We start from the raw sequence: 27,710 nt of genomic DNA, 5'->3' as shown, positions 1-27,710 counted from the left end.
CTACTTTGATGCATACCGTGATTATCTGTCAGGGTGAAGTTGCTGTCCTCAGTGCTCAGAGAGAATTTGAATTTCACATCTCGCGGCGTTATGTCCTTATCTATTGCCGAGATTTGCACGACCAGCTGGAATGTGGAAAATGGGGGACAGTCAGTGGTCGTGTTGGGGTGGCTGGAGGATAATTGATGGTGACTTTGGTATCAGATCTGATCGTGGCTGCATCTTTTCTGCAACACTAACCTAAATAGTCTCCACAAAGCCACCCTTTGGACCAACCTCCCCACCAGTGTATTCTTCATACGTTCTCCCTGAGCCTCAGTTTCTCCGTCTATAAAGTGGGGATAACATCACCTTTCCTCAAGACTGTTGTGCAGGTTACATTAAGCTCAGTGAAATGCCAGCTGACCGTGGGTGGGAGGTGCTGCCTCTCAGCCCATCTTCAGTGAGCATGCCTCGCCCTCCCAGCTGAGCCGGACTCACCTTGCCCTGGGCAGCATTCTCACACACTCTGGGCTCGTAGGGCTGGGCGAACTCTGGAGCGTTGTCATTTTCATCCATAACTTCAATGTGGACTTGGACAATGGATTCTTTGCCTGTGGAGTACCCTGCAGGGAGAAAGGGCTCCTGACTGCCATTGACTCAGATTGATGCCAGTCCCAGGGGTAGAAAGTATGTGGATGGGGAGTCCTGGAGGGGTGCCCTTTTTGCAGGAAGAGGGGGCTATGGACCTCTGGAAGAGAGGCCAGGGTTGGTGTTCTGGATGAAAGGGCTGGGAGAGGAAGGGAAGGGCGTCAAGCTTCATGCACAGGGATGTTTACTAAACAGTTACTTGTAAGAATCAAGAAGGTAAACAATGCAAGCAAATTAAAGAAAGTTTTAATTAAATTAAATTAAACAAATATAATTTATTTAAATAAATAAAATTAATTTATTACAAAATAATTAAAAGGTAAACAACCTAAGTGAGTTGGGGTTAACATATTAAACCACTTTCAAAGAATGGAACATGTGGCTGTTTACAATGCCCATGTAAATTACATTTAAAAATGTAATAAAGATATTTTAGTATTATATGAAAATGGCTGTGAAATAAGGCTAAGTAAAAATGCAGGATATGGGGGCGCCTGGGTGGCGCAGTCGGTTAAGCGTCTGACTTCAGCCAGGTCACGATCTCGCGGTGTGTGAGTTCGAGCCCCGCGTTGGGCTCTGGGCTGATGGCTCAGAGCCTGGAGCCTGTTTCCGATTCTGTGTCTCCCTCTCTCTCTGCCCTCCCCCGTTCATGCTCTGTCTCTCTCTGTCCCAAAAATAAATAAACGTTGAAAAAAAAAATGCAGGATATGTTTTTTATATAAATATTATGGTCTCACTTACATGAAAATATGTATACAAAAAAAAGACCAGAGAAAGTGCACTGAAGTATCAGCAGTAATTATCTCTGTATGGTGGGGTTATAGGGGAATGAGTTTCTTCTTTTCAGTTTTTCCCATATTTAAAACATTTTTTAACGTTTATTTATTTTTTAAGGGAGAGAGAGGCAGAATGCGAGCGGTGGGGTGGGGGGTGCAGAGAGAGAGGGAGACACAGAATCCGAAGCAGGCTCTAGGCTCTGAACTGTCAGCATAGAGCCCGACATGGGGCTTGAACTCACCGACCACGAGATCATGACCTGAGCCGAAGTCAGACGCTTAACTGACTGAGCCATCCAGGCACCCCATCCCATATTTTAAAATGAACAACAAACCATTACTTTAACGTTTAAAAATGTGCGAATGAGATTAGATGGGGAAGGAAGGGGTAAAGACTGATCTGGAAAACCCTCAAGAGTCCATCACAGTTGGAGCTTGTGTGCCATGGCAGGGGTGATGACCAAGTCTGGGAAGCCCAGAAGGAGGCAGGGGACACTCTAGGGTAGCACCAGTGGGGCCTTGGTCAAGTCACCGCCCCCGCCCAGGCCCTGGTGGTCTCCTGGGTAAGGTGAAGATATTAATCTATCTCCTGGAGCTGTGATTTTTCTCATGTAAGTAAAGGATATAAAATCCCAACACTTGGGGTGGCTGGGTGGCTCAGGTGGTTGAGCTTCCAACTTCGGCTCAGGTCATGACCTCACGGTCTGTGAATTCGAGCCCTGTGTTGCGCTCTATGCTGACAGCTCAGAGCCTGGACCCTGCTTCAGATTCTGTGTCTCCCTCTCTCTCTGACCTTCCCCCATCCATTCTCTGTCTCTCTCTGTCTCAAAAATAAAATAAAACATTAAAAAAATTTTTTTAAATCCCAACACTTGCCTTTCCCTCTGGCAAAAGTTACACTAATCTGGAGAACCTAATAATCTTGAAGCTGGAAGCTGCTTCAGATTTTGAATTCAACCCACTGACTGGCATATAAATTGTCCCCCTCCTTTCTCCCCAAACAGTCTTTTCCAAACATCCATGATAATAAGAATCATGTGGTACTTGTTCGATACACATTCCTTGGCCCCATTTCTGGATCACTGGACCAGAACCTCTAGGAAAGGCTCTGTGTTTAAAAGGTGCCTTAGGTGATTCTCATCACAGGGACATCTAGCAGGCTCTTTTATGACAGTGCTTCTTCAGCTGTAATGTGCAAGAGGTTCTGATTCGGTCTGGGGGTTGCCCAAGATTCTACCCTTCCAACCAGGTTGCAGAGGATGTGGGTGCTGCTGGTCCATCCACACCTTGGGGATAGAGGCTCTATAGTATCCCAGCCAAGTAGTGCTTCAGCGGGAGCTTATGATACCCCCAGAGCCCCAAAATGACAGATTATGCCTATTATGAAGGAATGAGGGAAAGGAGAAAAGCCCAGGTCCCCTAGCATCTGGGACCACTCACCTTTGGAATCCAGTTCTTTGGCCTCCACTGTCAGGTTATACCAGGGGTAGACTTCTCTGTCCAGCTCTTTCTCATTGTAAATGTCCCCTTGTTTGGTTATTCGGAAGAACTGGCCCTTGTCACTGGTCGTGCGGATGGAGTATCTGCCAGGGGAGAGAAATTCATGACTTTCTGTTGTTCTTTGCTGGGGAGACCCCTCATGGTCTCACCCTTGTGTCCTCTCCATCCTCCTCTCACTGCTCATTGTGTTCTACCACCTAGAGGGAATCAGGGAGGTGAGATAACCCCTTCGATTTTAGCAGTGCTGCCCTGACTGGGCTGGAGGTGGTGCCTCGAGACTCCATCAGTGGCACTCTGAGAGCTGTGGCAGGAGGAGTTTTAATCAGGTGCACCAGAGCTGGGGTTGGTTTTTGTCATTAAAGAAAAGGTGGTTGGGCAAGAGCCAGGAAGAAGTAAAAAAGGAGCTGGAATAGACAGGAAATGATTGAAAAGAAATTAAATTTATGAAGTAAAAAATTGAAAAGTTCTTCCGGAAATCAATAAAAAGGTATGAAGAAATGAGATATATATATATGAGATATATAGTATATATTTGCTACTACTTAGGAAAATTCCAGAACAAGTAGAACAGAAGTAGTAACAAAAGATATAATAAGAGAAAACATTCCTGATCTAAAGAAAGACACAAGTCTAAGATTAAAAGATTAAAAGAGGTCATTAATATGAGGCATAATTTCTAAAAGAGATCAATGTTTATGTATCTCCTGATGACACTTTTGAATTTTAAGGCTATGTGAAGGAACTAAACAGAGTTCAGACAGAAAAATATGTTCTTGTGAAGAAAATCAGACTTATCTCAGATATCCCCACAAAATTAAATTCTAGAACACATTGATAGTATTTTTAAAGGAAGTGTGTATAGACTGAAAATTATAGGAGCATATCTGGTATTATTAACATAAGGCAAAAGAACTAAGGTATTTGTAAATATACAAGAACTCAGGAAGTATATCATGCACAGAAATAGGGTCTTGAAAAATTTTTATGAAAACTTAATTTCATCTAACTAAGAAATGTCTCAATATAAAATAAAAGCCTGATGGGGTACCCGGGTAGTTCAGTCAGTTAAGTGTCGGACTCTTGATTTTGGCTCAGGTCATGATCTCATGGTTTGTGGGTTTGAGCCCTGCATCAGTCTCTGTGCTGACAGTGCTGAGCCTGCTTGAGATTCTCTTTCTCCCTCTCTCTCTCTGCTAATCCCCACCGTCCCCCACCAAAAAAAGCCTGCTTTCAGAAGAATTAAATGAAATGATTGATTTCTTTATGGTACATAGGAAAGCAATCGTGTGTGTGTGTGTGTGTGTGTGTGTGTGTGTGTGTGTGTGTGTGTGAGAGAGAGAGAGAGAGAGAGAGAGGGAGAGGGAGAGAGAGAGAGAGATTTCAAAGTAGAAAATGTCCAGGAAAACACTTTTAATTTTACAGGTAGAAGTAAGTTTCATTGGGAGAAGTAAAAATGGATGTATCACATTCCAATCTCTAGGAGAAAACAAAGGAAAAAAAAAGACTCTAGCATATATGGGAGGAAAGGAAAAAGTCATTAAGTTTGAGAAATGAGAAATGTGTAACAAGGTTTAAAACAGGAACCTCAAACCTATCATTTTTTAAAACTGTTTATTTATTTTTGAGAGAGAATGTGAGTGAGGGAGGGGCAGAGACAGAGGGAGACACAGAGTCTGAAGCAGGCTCCAGGCTCTGAGCTCTCAGCACAGAGCCTGATGTGGGGTTTGAACCCAGGAACCACAAGGTAATGGCCGGAGCCAAAGTCAGACGATTAACCAACTGAGCCACCCACGCGTCCCCAAACCTATGATTTTTGATGACAAATGTAAATAAGTTAAACCCAAAGCATCTCAGTTTAGATTAAAAAGCAAAGCCAATTACATTCTAATTTTGAGAGACAATTAATGCCAAGTGAAAAGCAGAAGTTAGAAAAGTTAAAAGTAAAGGTTGGAAGACTTCTATCAGGCAAAGACTAATATGAAAACAGGATTGGCAAACTTAACATCAGGCAACGTGGAACCGAAGGCAAAGTATTTAGCAGAACAAGTTGGGTAATTTCATAAGGATAAAAGTTGTAAGTTGTAATGAAGGTAAAATAGTTATGAACCTTTATAAACAAAAAAATTGAAATATATAAAGCAAAATCTTAAATATTCTAGAAAAAAATGGATGCAAATACAGTTGTATTATATCACAGAGCAAGTTAAAGCAAAAACAAAAAAAATACCCTACCACTTGTAAATGAAAAGAAAAAAATCAAATCAATCTCTTAAATAAATTCTTGGATCAGAGTGCCTGGGTGGCTCAGTCGGTTCAGTGTCCAGCTCTTGATCTTGGCTCAGGTCATGATCTCACAGGTTCGTGAGTTTGAGCCCCACATTGGGCTATGCACTGTCAGTGCAGAGCCTACTTGAGATTCTCTCTCTCTCTCTCTCTCTCTCTCTCTCTCTCTCTCTCTTTCTGTTTCTCTTTCTCCTTCTCCTTCTCCTTCTCTTTCTCTTTCTCTTTCTCTTTCTCTTTCTCTTTCTCTTTCTCTTTCTCTTTCTCTTTCTCTCTTTCTCTTTCTCTTTCTCTTTCTCTTTCTCTTTCTCTTTCTCTGTCCCTCCCCTGCTTGTGCTCTCCCTCTCTCTCAGAATAAATAAATAAACTTAAAACAAATAAATTCTTGGCTCAATAAAGAAATAAAAACTATCATTATAGCTTATTTAGAATAGTGTGGCTATGAAAACAGTAGTCCCAAAACTTGTGCAGTGTGGCCCAAATCTCCATTTTTGGGGACATATTTTTTTTACCTTAGTAAGAAGACCTGATTTCTTAGAAACATTAATTCTCCCAAAATCGATATAGAACAATTCTCCTTAGAATTCCAATGTTTTTGGGGTGCCTGGGTGGCTCAGTCGGTTAAGTGTCTGATTTTGGCTCAGGTCATGATCTCACTGTTTGTGGGTTCAAGCTCCATGTCCGGCTCTGTCTCATGACAGCTCAGAGCCTGGAGCCTGCTTCAGATTCTGTGTCTCCCTCTCTCTCCTCTCCTCCCCCACTCACACTGTCTGTCTCTCTCTCTCTCTCAAAAATAAATAAACATTAAAACAATTAAAAAAAAGAATTCCAATGTTTTTTAAAAAACAGGTAAATTAATTTTATAGTTCATGTGAAAGAGTGAATGTTAGAGAACACATAAAAGTTACAGGAAGTAAAAAAGCAATGAGGGAGGGACTTGGCTTGTATCTACTAGGTTTTTGTAAAGCTGCTACAATAAAACAGAATGGCTTTGCCACAGAACAGTGGCTAGAACAGAGGATTCAGAAATGGATTCAGGTGTATAACAAAGGTGGGAAAGTGATGACTTATTTAATAAATGGTGCTGCCACAATTGGCTAGCCCTCTGGAATAAAATGAGATTGTGTTAAAATCAAATGTTACATGGCTCTAGAATGCATGGGTTAGAACCATATTTTTGGTCCCAGAGGGTAGAGGCTGGGAGTCTAGTGGAGATGAAGAACAGGTGGTGATGAAATGGGCATGGTATGACCCCCAAAATTTTGAAAACAATCAAAACCCCCGAACAAAGAGACAGACAGACAGACAGACAGGCAACCATCAAATCTACTGTAAACGTAAGTGCATGTTTGTGTGGGCATGAAGAAGAGGGGTGACGGAACAGCATCAAGCCACAAACATGAGTGTTACCTGGAAGTGGGGGTTACTGATGTTTTCTTTGCAGATCTTTGAGTTGTTTTACTGTGTGAAATGAACACTTTTTCCTTTTTGGTTTTGGGAAGACAAACTTCATAAAACATGTTCACAGATGTCATCTAGTTGGTTACCCTCTTGACCATCAGATGTCCCTAGATGGACCTGTGAGAGCCAGTTATTCCAAAGAATAGCCCCTCCAAGGCAGCGCAGCCAGCGGACAGCTCTGATGGCCAGGACTGAGCTGGGCAGAGGTGCCTGGGCAAGACAGGGTCCCGCCTGGTCATGGGGGTCAGTGGAAGAGCTTGGGCTTCTAGTCCTGCCTCTGTCACGTCCCGTGTGTGTGCCAGGAGAAGCCATTCTCCCCATCCGGGCCCTATTGTCAATCCCGCAGGTGCCAGGATCATCGTGATCGTCATTTTCCTTACACCCTCTACCCCCTTACCCAATGCTCCGCCGAGCTGCGTCGGGGTCTTTGGCCCTCACTGAGCCGATCAGAGGTTTCTTCTGGTTCTCCCACAGCTGGAAGTGGTAGAAGGGCTGCTGGAAGCTGGGGGGCTCATCCACATCTGTGACGTTGATGATGACTCGGGCAGTTTTTCTGGTGGAGGCGCTGCTTAGGTGGTGGAGGTTGATGGTGGGATCTGTGGCCTCGATGGTGAAGATGTATTGCTGAATGTATTCATAGTCCAGGGGCTGTGGAAGGGAAAAGTGCAGTGAACGCCTGCTCTGAGCCAAGCACGTGACATGTGATCTTCACGGCAACCTTGCAAGGTTGCACTGGGATGACACCAGTTTCACGGATGGGGGAAGTGATGTTTCCGTGGTCATCAAGAGAGTGGCTGGGGCTCTCTGTCTGTCCTCAGCTTCCCTCCACTGCATCTCGACAACCTTAGGGCACCCCCAGCCCTAACTCTGTGAGTGGGCCTGTTCTGAGCATTGAGGCCACACAGTGAGCGAGCCACAGTCCTGCTCTCTAGGAGATCACAACTACTAGTTCTAGCCACAGGTCCTTAAGTATGTGCCTTTTCTTTGTGGTTTCGCTCAAGATGCTTCTCCTGCCTTTGCCCACTTCACAATCCCTACTCAAGAGGCCAAATGTCTTCTCAGAACCCATCTTGCCTCCCTGACACAGGTAATTGCTCCTTGCGTGGGTTGCTGTAGCACTTACACGCGGCTACCCTGTTCATCTATGCTCGTCTGCCCCGCTCTCTGACAGCTTTGGTGCCGTGGAGGCCATGGGACTCACCTAGGTGCCTGTGGTCCCCAGTGCGGGGCCAGACCAGGGATAGCCTCAGGAGAGTTCTGCTGCAGGAATGGCCCAGCTCAGGCAGAGGGGTTCTAGAATGTCCCGTTTGAGGTGGGTCATCCCTGGCCCAGGGCCCCCAGTCCTCTGCATGACCATTGTAGAGGCATTTTATGTCTCTTGCCTCCTCTTCCAGATTCAGTTGGCCTGACTGCTCTGTCTGTATGCAGCAGCCACTGCCAGTAGCCACTCCCACCCCCACCCCTGTAGTACTCCCTGCTTCCTTACATGCTGTGGCTGTCTGCTCCAAGTGCCTGTATCACTACCAGGGCTCTACTTTGGTGGGTGCCCAGGGCAGGCCAGAAAGTGTGAGAGTGAACGCCCTCTGGGGCCCTCACACGACCCTCCAGCTCCCTTACCCTCAGCCCCTGCAACTCTGAGGCATATTTCACACTGTGCCCTGGGTGTTACCAGTGGGACTGTGCCCCACTTGCCTGCACTATTAACCTGGCAGTTAAGGAACCTGTATCATTCCTTTTTTTTTTTTTTAAAGCTTATTTATTTATTTTGAGAGAGAGAACGAATAGGGGAGGGACAGAGAGGAGAGCGAAAGTGAGAGTGAGAATCCCAAGCAGGCTCTGCACTGTGAGTGTAGAGCCCCATGTGGGGCTTGATCTCATGAGTGATGAGATCATGACCTGAGCAGAAATTAAGAGTCAGGTGCTCAACCAACTGAGCCATCCAGGTGCCCCTGTATCCTTTTTCTTATGTGTCACTGCTCCTGAGACTTCCTGGGATCACTTCCCAAGTAAATTATTTACACTCAAATCCTTGCTTTAAGGTCTGCTTCTGGGATAACTCAGCCTAAGGCACTGACCCTTCTCTCCTGGCTTCCCTTTCCCAGCTCCAGGGTCACAAGCTCATGAGCACGTGGCCAGCTCTAAGCTGACCCAGAATGTGCACCTTCAATGGCTTCTGACCTTGGAGCAGCCCCTGGGTGAGTCCTGAAAATGCCAGGAGCCCTAAGCCCCACATCTGATGTCGTTGCTGCATGCCTACAAACCTTCATGGGCTTGATGATGCCCTCGTTGTGGTTGGGGTCCGTCTCGATGGTGAAGGTGTCTCTGTATTCGCCTTGCACGATGCTGTACTTGGTCATCCGGTTCTGGGGCTCATCTGGGTCCTCAACAAACAGAGAGCCCAAGGAGCTGCCCACACGGATGTCTTCAGGCACCGCAAATGTGTACTTGGCTGATGCAAATAAGGTGCCCCCGAGGGCATTGGATTAATGAGATAGACAAGGTGATTGTTCCTCATGCTATCCTAATGCATTTTTGTACGGGAAATCAGCGTGACAAAATGATGATAATAATAATAATAATAATAATAATAATAATAATAATAATAGTAGTAGTAGTAATACCACCACAGGAATTTTGGGTCTCAAGGCAAAGAGATTCTGCTCCATCTATCCTTCCATTCCTCCGTCCATTTAACAAATAGTTATTGAACACCTACTGTATGCTGCGTCTTTTGCTAGGGGACCTATCATTTGACAAGAGAGACAAGTCCTGCTGTGAGGGAGCTTCTGCCACATAGAGTGAGGCCACCGTCATTGGGATGGCTGAGCCTCTGAATTACACCTCAGCATCGGAGGGTACAAGTGATGAACCGTCTGACTTTCTTTCCCACCCTTAACCGGGGTGTGTGAAAAACTCTTGTCAGACATTTTTTTGTGGGGAGAGAAGCAGTCTGTGTGTGGGCTCAGGGCTCAGCCTCAGCTCTGGATATGGAACTTTGCTGTATCCCTGTTCACCAGCTCACAGGGATTTTCTAGCTAGGGCCTGGATTTTTCCGAGCCCATAGAACCTGGGTGAAACTGTTCCTATCTGGTAGTGGGACTCTGGGCAAAGTGGTGGCACACAGCAGGGAGTGCGATTTCCCTGTGGTCTGTGAAGGCACCGTGGCAGGTGGTATTTGGAAAGCCTTGGGAATGTGTGCAGGGATGGGGAGAAGACCCCCTCCTTGCACCAAAATTACTTTTCTGGGCTTTAGGGAGAGGTAGAGGGACTCTGGGCTTCTCCACAAGATCCCCCAGGCCACTCAGTCTGGAGTATCCCAACCCCCATCCTCCCCAGGGCCCTGGAGGAGGAGCTCACTTTGGGTGAAGATGGGGAAATTGTCATTGACGTCCTGCAGAGTGACCAGCACCGTAGCTGTGCCTGAGTCCCCTCGGAGGCCCTGGGCATCTCGTGCTTCCACCACGATCTCATACTTGGCCTGCGTCTCTCGGTCCAAGTTTTTGGTTGTAGTGAAAATGAGTCCTGCAAAAAGTGTCCAGCAGGAGCCATGTTACTTGGAGGGCTTTTAGAACACACTGGTGCCTGGGCCTTATCCAGAGTTAACGTAAAAGCTGATGCAAATAAGGTGACTTAACATGTGACTTAAAGGCTCCCCAGGTGATTCCACTGTGCAGCCAGAGCTGAGAACCACCGGCCAGCCACCACCCACCTTCACACCCTGCACTGCTAGACCAAAGCTGCCCAAACGGTTTGGTCCAAGATTGGTCCTGGCTGCTGGAAGCATGGTGTTGAGAAAGAGTGCGAGGCCACATCCGGGCTCAGCGTGGAGAGAGTGCTGTGACTCATTAGCGATGCCTGCCTTGGCACATCATTGGTTGTGGTGGTACCTGTACTTTGCACCTGCCACCCCCCTGAAAGACAGCGTGTCCCACGTCTGACCACCTGGACTTCTGTCTTGCTCCCCAGACTCTGTCCTTAGAGTTTTCGTGAAGTCACACTGAGTGGATAATTACTGCGGGCCATGTGTTCTCTATACATTATGTAATTCAAACTTCACAGCTGCTATGCAAAACGAACATACATTTTCCTGTTTTCAGGGTGAGAGAACTAAGGCTCGCAGAGGCTAGTTGACTTGCCTCAGGTTGTTAGAGGGAGTGAGTAGCAGAACTGGGTTTGGAGACTGGATCTGTCCGACTCTACACCCAGAGCTGCTAACCAGCATTCTCTTCTGCCTCTTGGGTCTCTGCTTGGGTCCTGATCTTGTTCCCTGGACTGGAGTCCATGTCTTGGCAGCTGTCTGCTTCCTTCTCCCCTCGCTAGCCACCTTGTTTTCATGTGTATAAGAACCATTTCCATGGGATCGTGTGGTTGGATGGTAGCTGACGCCTGTCAGACTGGACTTCCCTCAGTGCCTGCACCTTGAATATCTGTCCCTACCCGGCTCCAAGCCAGCGCCTGCCCAAGAGGGTTAGTGACACACACCAGAACCATCAATAGCAAAATATTCTTCTCCCTTCAGGATTTGGTACATGACACTGGCGTGGTCTGCCACGGTGGGGTCATCTGCATCAACGGCTGTCACACGGATAACTGAGGTCCCTGAGGAGAGAGAATCCAGGGTTACTGCCTTGTGACTGTCGGCCCTGTGCCCCATTTCCAGATGAATACAGATGGGGCTCAGGCTGTTCCCTCAACCCACTTTCCTTAGGCCCTGGGGGAGAAAAGACTGCTTTGTTTTCTGAGGAGCCTGCAAGGGGGCAAAGTGCTGAAGGTTCAGCCTGGTCATCTTGGAAGGAGGCAAAGAGAACAGGTGGTTTTTAGTCACAGGAGAAGTGAGGCAGGAGGCAGAAGGCTAGGGTCATGAGGAGAGAGAGAGAGGAGAGGAAAGGGCTGCTTCTTCCTTCTTCTCGAAGATGAGAACGAAAGAATGGGAAGGTACCCCATAGGGGTGAGCGTCACATCTCTGTTTCTCTTGAACTCTGGGACCCCCATCCCCATACTTAACAGGGAGGTCTGTTAAGATCTCCCAGGTTCTTAGCCAGGAACCCTGGACCAAGGGGTGGGGAAGGGAATCCTTTTCTGTTACCTCCTAGAGGCTGGGGGTAGAATTGAGGAAGTAGTAATTTCAAGAAGCCTGGGGTCCAGGCTGGTGTCACATCTTGGGGTGAGGGCTCTAGTCTCCTCCCTCCACTCCTGCATGGGTCCTAGAGAGGAGTCTTTTTGCTGTGGTGGCAGAGTTGGTGTTCTTCATGTGCAAAGGCACTCTCAGAGTGCCAGTCCTGAGTCAGAGAAGTGGGTGGGGTTTGCTCCAAAGAATAATGAGAACATTATTTATATGTTTCTGATGGTTAGTGCTCAGTCCATGATCAGGGTCAGGGCTCAGTCCATGATGAGGATCAGGGCTCAGTCCGTGACTAGGGTCAGGGCTCAGTCCATGATTGGGGTCAGAACTCAGTCCATGATGAGGATCAGGATTCAGTCCATGACTGGGGTCAGGGCTTAGTCTATGACTAAGTCAGGGCTTGGTGTGGGGCCAGGTCAGAGTTTAGTCTTTAGGGATCAGAGTTTCTTTCAAGCGCCCTGAACTCACTGAATCCTGATCCCCGACAGTGAAGCTGCTGATAGGAGAGGCACCTTCAGGCTGGAGATGAGCAGGGGAGGAGTGAGAGGGACAAGCAGGGCACATACCCACGGCCGACATCTCTGGCACAGAGGCGTTGAACAACCGGTGCGTGAACACAGGCCAGTTGTCATTCACATCATGAACTTTGATGGTGAAGCTGGAAGGAGACTCTAAGTCATTATTGGTGTCCTTGTCTACCACGAGGGCAGTAAGGTGGTACTCGGGGATCTTCTCCCTGTCCAGCCTCTCAAAGGCATACACGTCCCCTGAGTCCTCATTGACCCGGAAGACCTTGCCGGCAGACTCTCCTCTGAGCAGGTACTTGGCGTTCTTGCGGTTCACACTTGATTTGATCTAGGAAAGAAGAGGTGCCATGAGCTGCGGATGGGCAGGGGTGGCTGTGTGCGTGTGTGAATGTGTGCACACACATGTGAGTGTGCAAGCGTGTAGGTTATGTCGGTGTGTATGTACACGTGTGTGTGTGTATGTGCACTTACGTGCGGTGCTGGCCAGGGGTCCTGAATGCGACACTGCAGTTTTTATAGGAATCTCTGACTGGTCATTAGCACGTTGTTCTCAGCCAGGTTGCTGCGAACACCACGCCAATATGACTTGCTCGGCGCACTGCCCTAATATGCCTCCAACAGTGCTTGGGACATTGTAGGTGCTTATAAAATGTTTTTTTGTGTGTGAAGGAGTGTACTTGGTGCCAGTGGAAGGCAAGGGGCATTTTGCCCCTGGGAAGTCTCTTAACCTCTCTGAGTTGTGGTAACCTCATCTGTAAAATGGAGATAATATTGCTTTGGATGTTGAGCTGCTCTCATGAGCAGAATGGCGCTTCTGAAAGTGAATTCCAGGACACACTAGTCTCTTCTGCTGCTCCACCTGAAAATTGGGTCCCAGGGAACTGGGAGTTGGCTTCCACTGGCTTGGATCTCTAGAACCAACTTACATGTTTAGGGATGTTTGTGAGCTGGTTGTTAAACACAGCCATTATTAAAAATCCAATTATGTAAACTTATAAATTAAATGAATTCTATAAAAAACAGAGGTAGCATACCCAAAATTCATTGCTTCCTCGTTATCATACTGCATTTTTCTGTGTTCTTGAGGTTATGTTTACTGTGTTGAATGATGGAAATACCACACAGTGCTGGGTTAATGCATATCTTTTCACAACTCTGCCTTCATTGACATCAAATTGGGAGCTTAAAACAGACACGGCGAAAGTATTTACACCATGGAAATGAGCAAATGCTATGAATCAGGAGTTTTTCTCCTGGAGAACAGGTTGATAAACATTTATCAGCACACCACTGGTTCTGGTCAATTTGGTTTTGGAATGACACGTAAAATGTTCTCTTCTTGGAGATTTATAGTGTATAGTCCTGTAGAAAAAAACTCTAATGAGCTTTAACTCAGGATTTCCCATGCTTTTTAGACCACTGACCCCATTTTCTTTGTAACATATACTATTAGTGCCCTAAGGAACAAGATTTAGAAAAAGATTTGGAAACTAATATACATAAAGCAGCTTGCACAGGCTATTATGATAGATCCATGTTAAAAGATATTAGGTTAAAAGTGCTGAACATTTCATTTATAGAATCTTAGAAGCAGAGACTCTTAGGAACTTCAGAGAATCATATTTCATGCAGTGGTACTCTCACAGATGGTTAGAAGATTCAAAAAATGTAGTTCAATTCAATTAAAAATATATAAATTGGACACCTATAAGGTGCCAAGCAGCACCCTGGAAGCACAGAGGTAACCCAGACCCCATTCTTGCTCTCAGGGCTTGGGCCCAAGCCCCAGAAGCTGAGACTCTTAGGATGGGCAGTATTTAAGGGTTCAGGGATAAGAGCCTTGAGTGAAGGTATCCGATGAGGAGAATCAAGAGAGAGCGGGTCTCAAGACAGGAGAGGTAGCAGCAAGAAGGGTGTGGTCAAATCCCGTGAGTCTGGGGGTGCCTGGGTGGCTCAGTCAGTTCAGTGTCTGACTCTTGATTTCAACTCATGATCTCATGGTTCATGGGTTTGAGCCCTGCGTTGGGGTCTGTGCTGACAGCGAGGAGCCTGCTTGGGATTCTCTGTCTCCCTCTCTCTGCCCCTCCTCTGCTTGCTGTCTATCTCTCTCTCTCTCAAAAATAAATAAATACACATAAAAAAAAATCCCATGAGTCTGGAAAACATCCCTAGGGCTTAGCAGTAGTGTAGACATTGGAGCCCTTGGTGGGAGCAGCATCCGGGCCGGGGTAGGGGAGTAGGGTGAGAAGCCAGATGACAGAGCTTGGAGAAGAGGCCACAAGGTGAGGAAGTGGAGACAAGGAGTGAGGACCCTCTGCCTTGGGTGGAGCAGAGGTGTGGTGTGCAGGGGCCAGGTGGTTTCATAAGGAGTTCCCAGGACCCATGGGCCAGGATGTATGATGAATAGTGGGTCAGGAGGTGAGAAGCAAATGCCTGAGCTCTACAGCCTGCGGTGTGGGGGGACAGTGGGGGTTTAAGGAGAAGGGACAGTCTGGGACTCTGTGTGAGTCGCTCAGGGTTAGATGGTAGTTCCAAACTTGGTTCTGGGTGGGTGTGTTAGGACCCACATGGGCAAGGGTAGTGATGGGGACCAATGGAGCTTTGATCTATTGTATTGGAATTCTGTATACGATTCCATTTGAGTATAAGCTCCTTCCCTCCAACTTACATTTTTTAGAATAGTTTTAGATTTATAGACAAATTGAGAAGATAGTACCGAGAGTTCTCATATATCCTGTCCCAGTTTCCACTGTTGTCACCATCTTATGTTAATGTTATGTTAGTATGGTGCCTTTATTACAATTAGTGGACCAATACTGATACATTAGTAGTCACTGGGGGCCATAGTTCATACCGATGTCCTCAGTGTTTGCTTCATTTCCTTCTTCTGCTCTCGGAGCCTGGCCAGGACACCATATTACATCTAGTCACCATGTTTCTTTGGCTCCTCTTGGCTGTCACAGTTTCTCAGACTTTCAGTGTTTCTCAGACTTGATGACCTTGGCCATTTTGACAAGTACTGGTCAGGTATTTTGTAGGATGCTTCTCTACTGAAATTTGTCTGATCAGACTGAGATTATGGGTTTGGGGGAGCAGTGTTTTTTTAAATTATCACTATATTTGGGCATAACGTCTTAATGCCGCAAACCATGGTGACCCATATTTGTGGATTCAAAAGGCTACAAGGGCTCCCTCCCATTGTCCAACCAGTCTGTAAACAAAGGCTCCGGACTGTGGCCTTGATAAACAGGGATTTCCTTCCCTCAGATTACGTCTTTGGGAGTGAGGAGGTAATCCTTGGAGCCCTGTCCTTGGCTCTCCCCAGCACTCTGTTCCTTCTCGGGTTGGGGACTGCGTGTAGCTCCTCTGTCCCCTGGCCCCATGCCAGGTGCAAAGTAAATGCTGTTGGCAGATGATGGCAGGCCTGACGCTCTTCCTGCTGCTCGAAGACCCTTGGGAGAGCCCTCTAAAGGTTTCCGTGTCGGGGCTGCGCATGATGCAGGTGGCCTCTGCTTTCTGCTGACTCTTCCTGACTCACCCTGCAGATTTTTCTCGGGGCCGGCCATTCTCATCAGTGGCTGATTCATGGCACAGTTATCCCATTGGGAAAGATGTAGGTGGATTGACGACATTTTCCTCTCTGACACAGTTCACATTTGTGTTGGGAGTCAGGAACCCTATGCCTTCCTAGGACTAGGTTCTCCTCGGGCGCTGTCCCGGTCTCCCTGTGTGACCCTGGTCAAACATCTTTCTCTCTGAGCGGCCATAGTGAGGCATTTAAAGTTCCCAGCCATTCTAGGGAGCCGGAGGAGCCTGTGGGCACAGTCGGTTGTGGGCAGTCTGTGAGTGGAGATTCCCCAGCTGGCCCTGCCTCCAGCTGCTGTGGCTTTTCTGGTGCCAAGGCCAGGCTGCACCCTCCCCCATCAAAGGGTATTTCCAGCCTGTTTCTCTGTGACCAGAGGGATCCCCCAACCCTGCTTTTTGTGGGGTTCTTTGTCTGACGTATGCTGCCCCTATAGATTAGGGCCAGGAAGTAAACATTTCCAGCTTTGTGGGGTGGGTCATGTGGTGTTTGTTGCAGCTGTTCAACTCTGCTATCAGAGCAGCTTTGGCCATTTGTTGTACATGGCCTTGCCTCTGTTCCAGTGAAACTTTACAAAACCAGGCAGTGAACTGGTTCTGCCAGTTTTGCTTTTAGACCATGAGCTCCACAAAGGTAGGGACCCTATCTGTCTTTGCCCACTGCTGTCTTTCCCATGCTTGACACCATGCTTCCTCTTACTGGCACATTGATCTATTTTTTTCTTTAGTGGATCGTGTTCAGATTCCAAGAAACTGACACGGTGAGAGTTTATACACCTGTAAGAAGTTTTTCTCCATGTCAAAAACTCTCAAAATACCTGGGCCAGCCGTCTGCCACTGTGTGTGGAACTCCCCCAGTAGAGCCACTGGTTTGAATCAGAATGGATGGATTTGACATCAGTAGTACTTTGACCCAGTAAGACCGTTCAGTGGCCACTCACATTAGCTCCAAGCCCTAGAACAGTGGCTGGAGATGAACAGGTTTTGAAGGGGGAGGAAGTGAGGGTTAGAGCCTTAGGTGCTGCCTTGGAGGGCAGGCTTGGGTCAGGCACCATGTTATGGGTGTCCTAGAATCTGAGGACTTGTGTGGAGTGACAGGGAGCCAGGGAGGGATAGTCGGAGAGAAGGGGGTTTTTCGGGTTTAAAGAGCTAGACCAGGCTGGCAACCTGTGGCCTGGATGATGAATTCTGTCACCAGCACATTTTTGTAGAAGGCTTCTCAGGGCTTCCGGACTTCTCGGATGGGAGAATTTAATGGCAGTCTTGGCTGCTTCTGACCTAAGCCCTGAACCCCCAGGCCAGGTGGGCCCCCTGTGTGCAGGTGGGCCCTTCCCCTGGTGATTTTTAGTCCACAGACCAAGGCCCGGGAGAAAACGAACCAGAGCATTCACCACCGCCAGGACCTTCCCCTTCCCCTTTGCCATCATGATTGCCCTAATTGTCATGACCTCTACTGCCATCACCACCACGGCCCCCTCACCTTTCCCTTTACTTTCCCACCGCCTCTCCCTTCATCACTGTGACCGTGACCACCGCCACCGCCTCTCCCGCCTCTCCCAGCTCTGCCACCGTTCCCCCTCACAGCCGTCGTCCCTGCCCCTGCACCCACCGCAGTATCTCCCACCGCCTTTACCACCACTGTCACCGCTGATGCCGCTCCTGCTCGGGGGCCTGAGCCTTACCTTGCCCACATAATGGGGCAGCGAGGTGTTTTTCTCTTCATCGATGTGCATCTGGTTCCAAATCCAGTCCCTCTTCTGGCGCCGGGGGGCGGCCGGTTGGGCGAGGTCATTGCCTTCCGCGGGTGCCACCAGCAGGCCCAGGCACACGCCTGCCGAGGCGAGCAGCACCGTCAGCACCTGCATCTTCCCGAGAGGCACCAATCTGGGCAAAGAGAGGGGACACCGTGAGGGCATGGTGGTCACCACCCTGGGGTCTGAGCAGCTCCCAGGGACGACTGAACTTCCTCCCCTCTCTGCTGATACCAGCAGAACCAGATACTCTTCCTGCCCCCAGATCGCTTCGGTCTGGAAGAGGAAGGCAGACGCAGAAACTCCTCCCGAAGTGTCGTATGTGCTGGCGTGGAAACCCCAAGGAGGGCTCCCGATGGGGAAGGTTTTCTAGAGGAGAGGGTGAGGCTGATGCTGATGGTGGCTCCCGAAGTCCTGCGCAGCAGGGACCCCAGTTATCCCCATGTTACACATGAGGTTAAGTTCACGTTGGAGCGAGTGGTGGGTCTGGGAATGGAGCCTTGGTGTCTGACCTCAACAGCTATCACTTATCAAGTACTTATGACAAGCATGACACCATTCCAAGCACTTCACGTGTGTTATCTCATTTAATTTTCCTAGTAACCCTTCAGGTGGATATAATTATCATGCTCCTTTTGCCAATAAGCCGAGGAACAGAAGAGTTCAGTTCACATTCCTGAGATCACCTAGGCAGGGAGCGGCAGAGTCAGACTTGAACCCAGTCTGCCTGGCCCCAAAGTTCAAGCTTTTTCCCACTGGCCTCTCTTGTCCTCGCAGCTGCTGTGGGGTGGGACTTCAAGACGCCTCTGAACAAACATGCCCCCTGGCCAGCACGAGAGCCCCTGTGGCAAGATGCTTTGATGCTGTCTTCAGAAAGTGCTTGGGAAACCCAAATGTCTTAACCCAGAGGGTCAGGCCCTCACTAGGCCCAGAGCTCACAGTTGGTGATCAGCTGAGGAACTATCACAAGAGCAGGGGTGGGGGAGGGTGGAGGATTGAAAGGCTGGTCTCACGGGACTGGCTTCATAATTGATGGGGCCCAGTGCAAAATGGAAATGTGGGGCCCTCTGTTCAAAGAGTATTAAGAATTTCAAGATGGGGGCGCCCGGGTGGCTCAATTGGTTAAGCGTCCGACTTCAGCTCAGGTCATGATCTTGTGGTTTGTGAGTTTGAGCCCTGCATCAGGTTCTGCGCTGACAGCTCAGAGCTTGGAGCCTGCTTGGGATTCAGTGTCTCCCTCTCTCTCTGCCTCTCCTCTGCCCACACTCTGTCTCCCTCTCTCTCAAAAATAAATAAACGTTAAAAAACTTAAAAAAAAAAAAAAAAGAATTTCAATCAAGATGGAGACAGAAGACCATGAAAGCAGGCATCATGCGCCAGGCCCAGTGTGCTTGCTCGCTCTGGAAGGGAGCTCTTGGGACAGGGATCAGCCTGGACCAGGATCTTGGGTCACCCGGAAATGAGGGCCTGGCTTCATCCTGAATTCCAGGAAGAGGGATTTTCCCCACTGCCCCATGGTGGGTGCAGGCTGTGACCTTGCTGGCCCTGTGCCCTCTCAACCCTGACCCCATCAGTCTACTCATGCTGGGTCCCTGTGTCACTGATCTGTGGCTCCTGGGATGGTTCAGGGGCAAAGGGCAGGTGGATGGGAATGGGAACCCGGGCGCCTGCCTAGAGAGAGACAAGGACCACGAGATGCTGGATGGGAGGCCACCACCCTGGTCATCCCCCACCTTGGCCCATGGGAGAGCCTGGATTCTGCACATTACAGGAGGTCTCTAAACTCTAGTAACATTTCCTCTGAGACGTTGGCGCCAGGCTGTCCTCAGTGAGGGCCCAGGGTGTTTGCGCTGGGCTAGCCTGGCCTCTGGGTCTGCTGATCTTAGCGTTTGAGATCCCCACCCTGTGGGCCCTGCTGCTGGTGCGGGAGGAAGTGGGCTCCCAGGGTTGGGTGGGACAGGGCTCTGAGGAAGTCCCCACAATGCACGTGCCATGTGTCTGGAGAGAGGCTCTGGGTCTCAGTTTCCTCAGTTATGAGGTGGTGGAACTGGAGGAGGCTTGGTGTCCTTTGAGGTAGGACGTGGAGAGGGTGGCCACTGCAGGAGGGAAGGAAGGCAGTGAACAAAGGCTTGGGGAGGTTGGGCATCCTGGCCGGGAAGCTGCTCCTGACTCAGGGGAGGTGGCCGGCATGCCCCTGCTCTAGCCTTGCAGGGCCCAGGCCTGGTGGGTCATTTCCTTCTTTGCCTACAAAGGAACTGCGAATCTTGGTTCTTTCTTCCTCCCAAGTGAGAAGTGACTCAAAAATGAAAAAGTAATACAAACAGAAGTGAAACCAAGAAATAGGGAGAGAGAGAGAAGCCCTCAGGCTTTTTGGCAGGATGGAGTGAGAACCCATGCACTGAGCTAACAGGCACATGGGGCCTGTCCTCAGGGAGTGCACACTGTGGTGGGAACACCATGAAAATAAGTGAATTGGGAAAATACCAGCTAGTGATACATTGGGTGCAACAGAGAAAGGGGGTTGCTGACTGAGACTGTGAGGTCAGGGAGGCCTTTCAGATAGAGGCCATTTCAACCAGCATCTGAATGTTAGTCCTAGGAATGCCAGGGGAAAGAAGGGCATTCCAGGCAGAAGGACCAGCATGTGCAAAGGCCCTGGGGTGGAAAAATGGTTTCTACCTGGCCCCCGGGTCAGGTAGAAATGAGCATTAGGGGGCGGGGGACAGGAAGAGGTGACCAGGTCAGTGTGGTAGGCTGAGTGATGCCCGCCCCCTGCCAAAGATGTCCATGTCTGAATCCCTGGAATGTGCGAATGTTTTACTCTTTATGGCAAAAGGACTTTTAGCAGATAGGATGTCTCCATGCGTGACCCTGGAGTGCCCTCTCAAGAAGTTCCTTCTTGCCTGGGGTGGCGGAGGGGGACTGACATCCCTGAGCACCTCCTCAGTGGCATATGTTATCTCATTTAAACCTTGCAAACTGCAAGGTAGTTGGCAGTAACCCCACTCTACAGGTGAGACTCAGAGAGGTGGAGTGAGTCATCCCAGGTCATATAGCGGCAAGAGACGGAGCCAGCATTTGAACTTAGTCTGCCTTTCACCCCAAATACTGCTTTTCCCTACCATGCCCCCCCTCTCTGTCTCTGTGGGGACATTCACATACATGATAATAAAATACTGTTCTCCACGCTTGGCTTTCATGTTATCCCCAGGCTATAGGAATTATTGCCCCCATTTCACAGAGGGAGAAACTGAGGCACAGACCCAAACAATTGATGGATCTAGAACCCTCACCCAGCTCTTTCTCTGAATCCTGGGCTCCTTCTACACCTAAACTCAGAGGGACCTGAGGGACTTTTCCAACTGAAAAGCCACATTTATTTATGTCTTTTGCATTTTGTGTTAGGAATTTGGCCTCCAAAATGGGGGCTGAGAAGAAGGGTTTTATCAGACAATTGTTTCTCTTCCCACTGCTCATGGAGAGGAAGTCAGCTGGCAGGATTTGCCATGCCCACAGCTGGAAACAGAATTTCCCTTGGCCGCCCCTCTGGAGGTGTGGTCAGAGCCACAACTGGGGACAGGTTTATTTTAGCCCTTTACCTCCCCACAAGCCCTTTACCTTCACTAAGTTTTTGGAGTGGTCATAATGCTGCCAGGTGGATTTGGGGTATGACAGATGAGCAGAGGGTCTGAGGATTTTGGAGGTGATTTCTGTGCTCAGAAATTCCCAGCTGAGCAGCCCCAGGAACTTGCTTGATGACAGCCTTGAGGGGAAAGGGGATCTACTTGGCAGCTCAGATGTGTGTGGTGGGCACACGGAGGCCAGGTGCCTGCCCATGTCCCTGTCATCCAAGATTTGTGACCATGCCCCATCCCTGGAGCTTTTCTAGAGGCTTTTGGGGGCAGCTCCAAATGCACTCCTGGGTATGAGTGGGCCCACTGGACTCTCACTTGGTCTGGGAAGGTCTTAGAGACCCAAAATGAGAGGACAGAGTGTGTGGTCCAAGGTGAACAGTCATGGAACCCAGGAGAAGGGGCAGAGGAGCCTCGCAGAATCTGGGGGGACAGCCGGCTCACCTATGCCCAGATGGGAGGTTGGGGCCTCAGAGAGCTCTCGGATCCAGCTTTTTGTCCACAGTGGGTGGGACCGCTGATGTCAGAACCTTGATGCCTGGGCTGAGTCTGAGGACTGAGTGGTGGCTCTGAAGGTTGAGCCAAGTGCGGGTGCCTGTGTCTCTGTCTGCTCCTCTCCAGTTACCTGTCTGGGTCTTGAGGGTACTTGGTGAGCTTCTAGTAGCAGCCCCAGCCCGTAGGACATTAACACCCTTCAGGTTTAGGGCACCTGGGTGGATCAGTCGGTTGGACGTCCATCTTTGGCCAGGTCACGATCACGTGGTTTGCAAGTTTGAGCCCTGCATCAGGCTCACTGCTGTCAGCTCAGAGCCTGCTTCAGATCCTCTGTCCATCTCCCCACCCCCCTCTCTTTCTCTCTCTCAAAAATAAATAAACATTTAAAATAACAAACACCCACTGGGCTTGGTCACACCCTTCCGGCCTCTGCACTTGACATTCTGTCTCCTCTGCCTGGATTTAGTTACATGTCATCGCTTCTCTGAAGCTTTCTCTGGGGCCCTGGGCATATATAGCCACACAACAAACATTTATTGAACACCTACTGTGTGCCAGGCACTGAACTACATGCGGGGAGCAAACACAGGCTGTACTCCCATGGGGGAGTATACTAACCGCTTGATAAAAAACACACAGTTTAAAATTGTGAGGTGTGCTGATGGAGAAGAGTAGGAAGCTGGAGGTGGGGCCAGCAGGGTCCAGACTGGGCTGAGTGTCTCTGTCCAAGAGTGAGTCCTACCTCTCTCTGAGCTGCTGTGAGACATTAGGCAAACATCCCTTTGGTCCCTTTCTGTTTGTGGGCCCATCTGTCGCTGGGATTTGGTCTTGAAGGGGCTGTGAAGTCCGCTCAGCTCTGTGATTTTGAAAAGGGCTAGGGGGACACAGAGGGAGACAAAGGGAGGGGAGGGGCTGGAGCTGGTCCTTTTTAAGCGAAATAGATCTTAGGAAGCCTGGATCTAGCTGGGAGCCCCTCAGTGAGCCAGCCTGGCAGGTGTCCCTGGGCTCGTCTTGCCCCCAACCAGTGGCAGACCCCTGCTTCTTGACCTGACCAGAGCTCTGCTCAAGCTTGAGGCTCAGGGGCTGAGTCTGGGCTTGAGGGGTAATCAGGCAAGCTGGAGGGCCCTTTGGAGTGGGGTAGAGGAAGCTTGCAGGTCAGGGATACACACATGACATCCTCACGCCGCATGGACACACAACACCCTCACCTACATCCACATAAGTACACACCCTGTGTCCACTCATCTGCCCACGCCGGCTCCTGAAGAGTCTCTGCTATGCAGAGCAGCCCCTCTGCACCCGTGCAGTATACCCCCGTCAGCTGGGACAAGATCTGGCAGCTGAACCCAGCCCCAGGCAAAGCCTCAGGGTGGACAGGACAATCAGTTCCAGCCCAACCTCCCACAGGCTCTGGACTCTAGCCCAGAGGCCCGGGGTCAGGGGTCAGGGGCTGGACTTTGGGAGGAAGGCCCAGAACACGTGGGGGCTGTGCCTGTGGGAGGGGCAAGTGCTGGACAACCCCCCCCCCCCCCCCCCCCGCTCCCTGTGTGGCCGTGGATGGCTCTCCTCATTGCCTTCCTACGCTACCACCTTGAGCCTCAGTCTAGAACAGACTCCTTCAGGGACCCCCACATTGTCTGCCTGATCCTCAGCATTTACAGCTGGGTCTTCGCAGCCACGGGCACTGGGAGGATGAAGGGTGAGGCCCTGTGAGCCTTGGGCATGGGGTGTATTGGGGCAATTAGGCAGCTATGAGCTGGCCTCTTGGGGCTTTCTCCTGGTTTGCAGCCCAATTCGGCCTAGGGACCTGCTCCTGTGGGTCCCAGACCTGAGCCCCTTCCCTGGGGTCCTGCCAATAGCTTCCCTGTCTCTACTTCCCTTCGAGGTGACCATGCTGCTCCCCTGCTGACCTGTCCTCCCTGGCTCCCCATCCTTGCAGGATGAAGCCTAGCTCCTGAGCCTGTGTTCAAGGCCCAGCATAGCATGTCCCCTGCCCACCTCTCTGGCTTTTCTCTCCCTCATCTCCCTGCTCCTTCCAACCATGAGGAGAGTAGACATTTCTGGAAGGCACATTGCTCTTCCTCTCTCCAGCAGGCTTTTTGCACAGGCTGTTCCCCTGCATGGGGACACGTGAACACACACCTATCCCTGAGCAGAGGACCTCTTACATATGGCTGGCAAGACAAACTCATCAGTTGCCACTCACCCCTTTCCATACCTGTGAGACATCACTGATCACAGTATTACAGTATTCATCCCCACTGAACTTGAACTCAGTCCCTGAATTCTCAATACAATCTTTCAAGTAGATACTAGCGATTCACCAAACGTTGAAATTGAAACAATTTCCTGCTGGGTTTCTGAGTTCTAGGGCCATCCAGTCTATACCCCTGTCTTCTAATGGGGCAGCTTCAAGCTTCAAGTAAAGAGCACCCCTTACCCACACCAGGGAGACTTTTCCAGCCTTCTATGGGCTTTGTGACTTTGACTGGGGCTCTGAGGCTGTCAATGGGAGCAACAGAATGAGGCCCACACACCTGCCCATTTGTAATGGCCCAGCTTCTCAAAAGCTGCGTGGCCTCAGGCCCATTCCTTGCCCTCTCTGAGCCTCAGCTCACTCAGCTATAATGGAGGCAACAATAGCTGCCTATTGAGGAGGATTAAATGAGGTCATGGGTGAGAAATGTGGTATGCAGTAGGTGCTCAGTAAGTATGCAGGTGTCTTGACCCTTATGTGCCCACCCACTCCAGCCTGGTGACTGTGGGCTTGACTGGCCAACTCATACCTGACTGCATTTCCTTTTTGTGCCCTGGGCCCACCTCCTACACCCCTCTGTTCTCCAGAAGGAAATCTTTTTCTCTGCCTACCTGTCCCTGGGGTCCCTTTTTTTCCTTCCTGCCAGGATCTGACTGTTACTGTGTCCCAAGACAGATAATCTGGAGGTCTCTGAATGAGTTTAGGGACCATTTGATCCATCCCCTGCCCAGAGAGATTAGAAGACTAAAGCCCAGAAATACCTCTCAATATCCTTTGGGCTACTGCTCTTCCTCCAGGAAGCCTGCTGGGATTTTTCCACCCAGTATCTGCTTGGGCTTGTGTCAGGATGGGCTTTTTAGTATTTCTAGCCAGAAACCAAGCTCCTCAGGGTAGGACCTGTCTCCTACAGCATTCCTCCCAGGATCATTGGGTTCCTAGCTTGTCCTCGTGCCTGCTTCTGTGGCTTGAACTGTCAGGTTCAATCCTCTCTGACTTTTCTCCTCTCTAAGCTTCACAGTGGAGTGTGGTGGGGCTGTGGGGTCAGAAGGGGTTGGCCTCACTCATATTTTTGCTTCCATCTTATGCTTGCTGTGTAGCCTGGGACTGGCTGCTTGGTCTCTCTCAGCATCTATGGTCTCCTCTGTCAAATGGGAATTCTTTTAGTAGCTTCAAGGATGCCAAGGGGGTGCAGAGACGGCCAGAAGTAGCAGGGATGGATCCCCATAGGGGAGGGGCCCAAGATTTTTCCAGAGCGAGTGGCCGCTGTGTTCACCTCTTGTCCCCGAGGCAGCAGCAGAACTGTGAGTCAGCCAACTTTGGAAGAAAATAAGTGTGGCCCCTCTGGTTTCCTGCCCTCATGTCCGGCCCTTGTTTAGCAGCACAATTGGTCAGGTTGAGACTGCAGGGTGGGCAGCTTAACCCCTGCGAGGCCAGTGCACGCCTTCCCTACTGCCTTGCAACAGTCAGTGGGAATTGGTAGGGCTGCCTGGGGGCTCAGCAGCTCCTGGGCCCCTTGGAGGCCACCTGCTGCCCTCTGGGCTGGGCTCCCAAGGTGGCCGGACTCTGCTAACGGGGAGCCAGAGCTCCTGGTCCTGGCATTCATGGCCTCCAGTGTCACTAGCCTTTCTGGCACTACCTGCTCTAAAAAACCCTGTGGCCAGCCAGTCTCCCCAAATCCTCCAAGCTGCCTAGGCTTCCTGCCTCCCCCAGCAGACCCTTCACATCTTGGGGGATCCTGTCTGCCCCCTTCACACAGCAGCACCGTCCTCGGGGTGGGGAGTGAGCCCGGGGCCCAGAGTGCTTGCCAGAGGAATTGCTGAGTCAACATCCTCTCACCTGCGCCCTCTTCACTCCCACCTGCCATGGAATGGCTGACGTTGGGGGGTCAAAACCTTGAGGACATTCACAGCTCTGGTGTGGCGGGTAAATTCAGCTGTGATTTCTTGAAGGCACCCCTCCCCTGAGCCGTTCCTGGAGCCAGTGCTGGGTGTGTACATTGCCTTCTTCACTAGGCTCACCAGAAGACTGCTTCCTCCATTGTACAGATGAGAAAGCTGAGGCATGGTGCTGGAAAGAGTCTGGGCTTTGGGGTGCAGATCCTGCTTCTCATCCCCACTCCCGCTCTTACTTTGCCCAGTCTCACCCATCTCAGTCACACCCCCTGCGGAATGGAGAAAGGACTCATCTAACTGTCGCAATAGTAGAATCGAGAGCTCCGTCAGTTAGAACCTTTTATCCTGGGGCATGTGGGTGGCTCATTTGCTTGAGCATCTGACTTTTGATCTCAGCTCAGGACATGATCTCATGGTTTGTGAGATTGAGCCCCATGTCAGCGTGGAGCCTGCTTGGGATTCTCCCTCTCCCTCTCTTCCTGTCCCTCCCCCACTCACTCTCTCTCTCTCTCTCTCTCAAAATAAAAATAAACATAAAAAAAGAGAACCTTTTGTCTGTATCACCTGCAGTTCCCACAACGGCTTGTAGAGTCACTGTCTCTTGTTCAGACAAACACACAGAGGTTTGGAGAACATGGAGGTTTGGAGGTGCTGAGTAATTTTCCCGGAGTAACATGGGAAGGAGTGATAGAGCTGGGCATCCCACCCTAAACTGCCTGCCTTCGATTCGTTTTGGGGGAACTTGCGCAAAACATGAGGGCTGTGGGGTCCCAAACTTGGGGCATCTGGGGAGAAAGGGTGGGCCGCTTTGCCGACCACAGCTCCCGTGGCTTGTACCTGGTCCCTGCAGTGTCCGGGGCAGGGAGGGGAGGGATCCATAGGCAGGGCCTCAGGTGCCCAGAGCCAAGCCTCAGCTTGCCTTTTCTAAAAATGGCGGTGCTGGCTGACAGAGAGGGGCCGCGGCTCAGAGCTCCCCTTCCAGGGCTCCTCTCCCAATGCCATAACAGAACGTTGGCAGGAGGGATGATGTGAGGCTTTGGTAAATCCTCTCCCGTGGGGGAGGGCCACCCAAGAGGAGACTAGGCCCGGGTGCCACTCTTCTGCCTCTGAGTGCTGGCAACTCAGACCCCTGTGCTCTCTGAAACATGGCGTGGATGGAAGCCAGTGGGCCTTCGAGGCTCATGGAGTTGGAGGGTCTACACGTGGAGGAACTTCCCCCACCAAGTCCTGAGAATGCCCGCTTGTGCCCACGACACCACCACTAGCTCACCGCTATGAGCCAAGAGGAGACTCGGTCCGCCCCCAAGGAATGGCTCTTCCCCGGGACCCCAACAGTGACCGCTCTACAGATGGGGCAGCCAAGCACCCTCTCGGCTCGGGCGCTTGGCGAGGCGTCTGGGGTGGAGTAGGGGCGGGGATTCCTCACTCACCGAGCTCGCGGACCGAGAGGTGCCTTGGTTCCGTCTGTCCGTTTGGCTGAGCTGCTGTGGAGCTCCGTGGAGCTCAGCCGATAGCCTCTCGAGGGGAGCCACACCCGGCCGATGAGGGAGGCCTGGCTGCCGCCCCTTCAGGTTTTCCAGCTGGCCCTGGCCCACTTCCCCCTGGGATGGTTTCCTGTTATTGTTCCTTTGTGAGGGCCGGGCTGGCTGCAGATAGGCAGGCTCTGTGGTGGGCGGCTGCCTCGGCCCAGCCGGGCTGTGCTCGTAGAGGCCTGGGACTGGACCGGGCCTGGCACTCTCAGGTCGGATCCCAGTCCCAGGCCTCAGCTCTGCTCCTGATGGGATCTGGAGCCAGACACATCTCCC

At 50.3% G+C, this 27,710-nt stretch overlaps 1 protein-coding gene across 1 annotated transcript in view; it reads right to left on the bottom strand.

Moving 5' to 3' along the window:
• CDH5 (cadherin 5) overlaps window positions 1-27,467 on the bottom strand; it is a 34,259-nt gene extending 6,792 nt beyond the window's left edge. Inside the window, exons 1-10 of the mRNA XM_045442977.1 lie at window positions 27,336-27,467; window positions 17,561-17,762; window positions 12,336-12,624; window positions 11,130-11,246; window positions 10,005-10,169; window positions 8,909-9,096; window positions 7,045-7,295; window positions 2,847-2,989; window positions 481-605; window positions 17-125 (exon numbers count right to left, since the gene is read on the bottom strand). Coding sequence (XP_045298933.1) covers window positions 17-125; window positions 481-605; window positions 2,847-2,989; window positions 7,045-7,295; window positions 8,909-9,096; window positions 10,005-10,169; window positions 11,130-11,246; window positions 12,336-12,624; window positions 17,561-17,743 — 1,570 coding nt within the window. The 5' untranslated portion in view covers window positions 17,744-17,762; window positions 27,336-27,467. The remainder of the gene's footprint in view (window positions 1-16; window positions 126-480; window positions 606-2,846; window positions 2,990-7,044; window positions 7,296-8,908; window positions 9,097-10,004; window positions 10,170-11,129; window positions 11,247-12,335; window positions 12,625-17,560; window positions 17,763-27,335) is intronic.
• Between the last annotated feature and the right edge of the window lie 243 nt (window positions 27,468-27,710).

The sequence above is a fragment of the Leopardus geoffroyi genome, chromosome E2 (genome assembly GCF_018350155.1).
Source record: "Leopardus geoffroyi isolate Oge1 chromosome E2, O.geoffroyi_Oge1_pat1.0, whole genome shotgun sequence".
NCBI classification, from domain to species: Eukaryota; Metazoa; Chordata; class Mammalia; order Carnivora; family Felidae; genus Leopardus; species Leopardus geoffroyi.
This window is presented reverse-complemented; position numbering and strand designations above follow the sequence as displayed.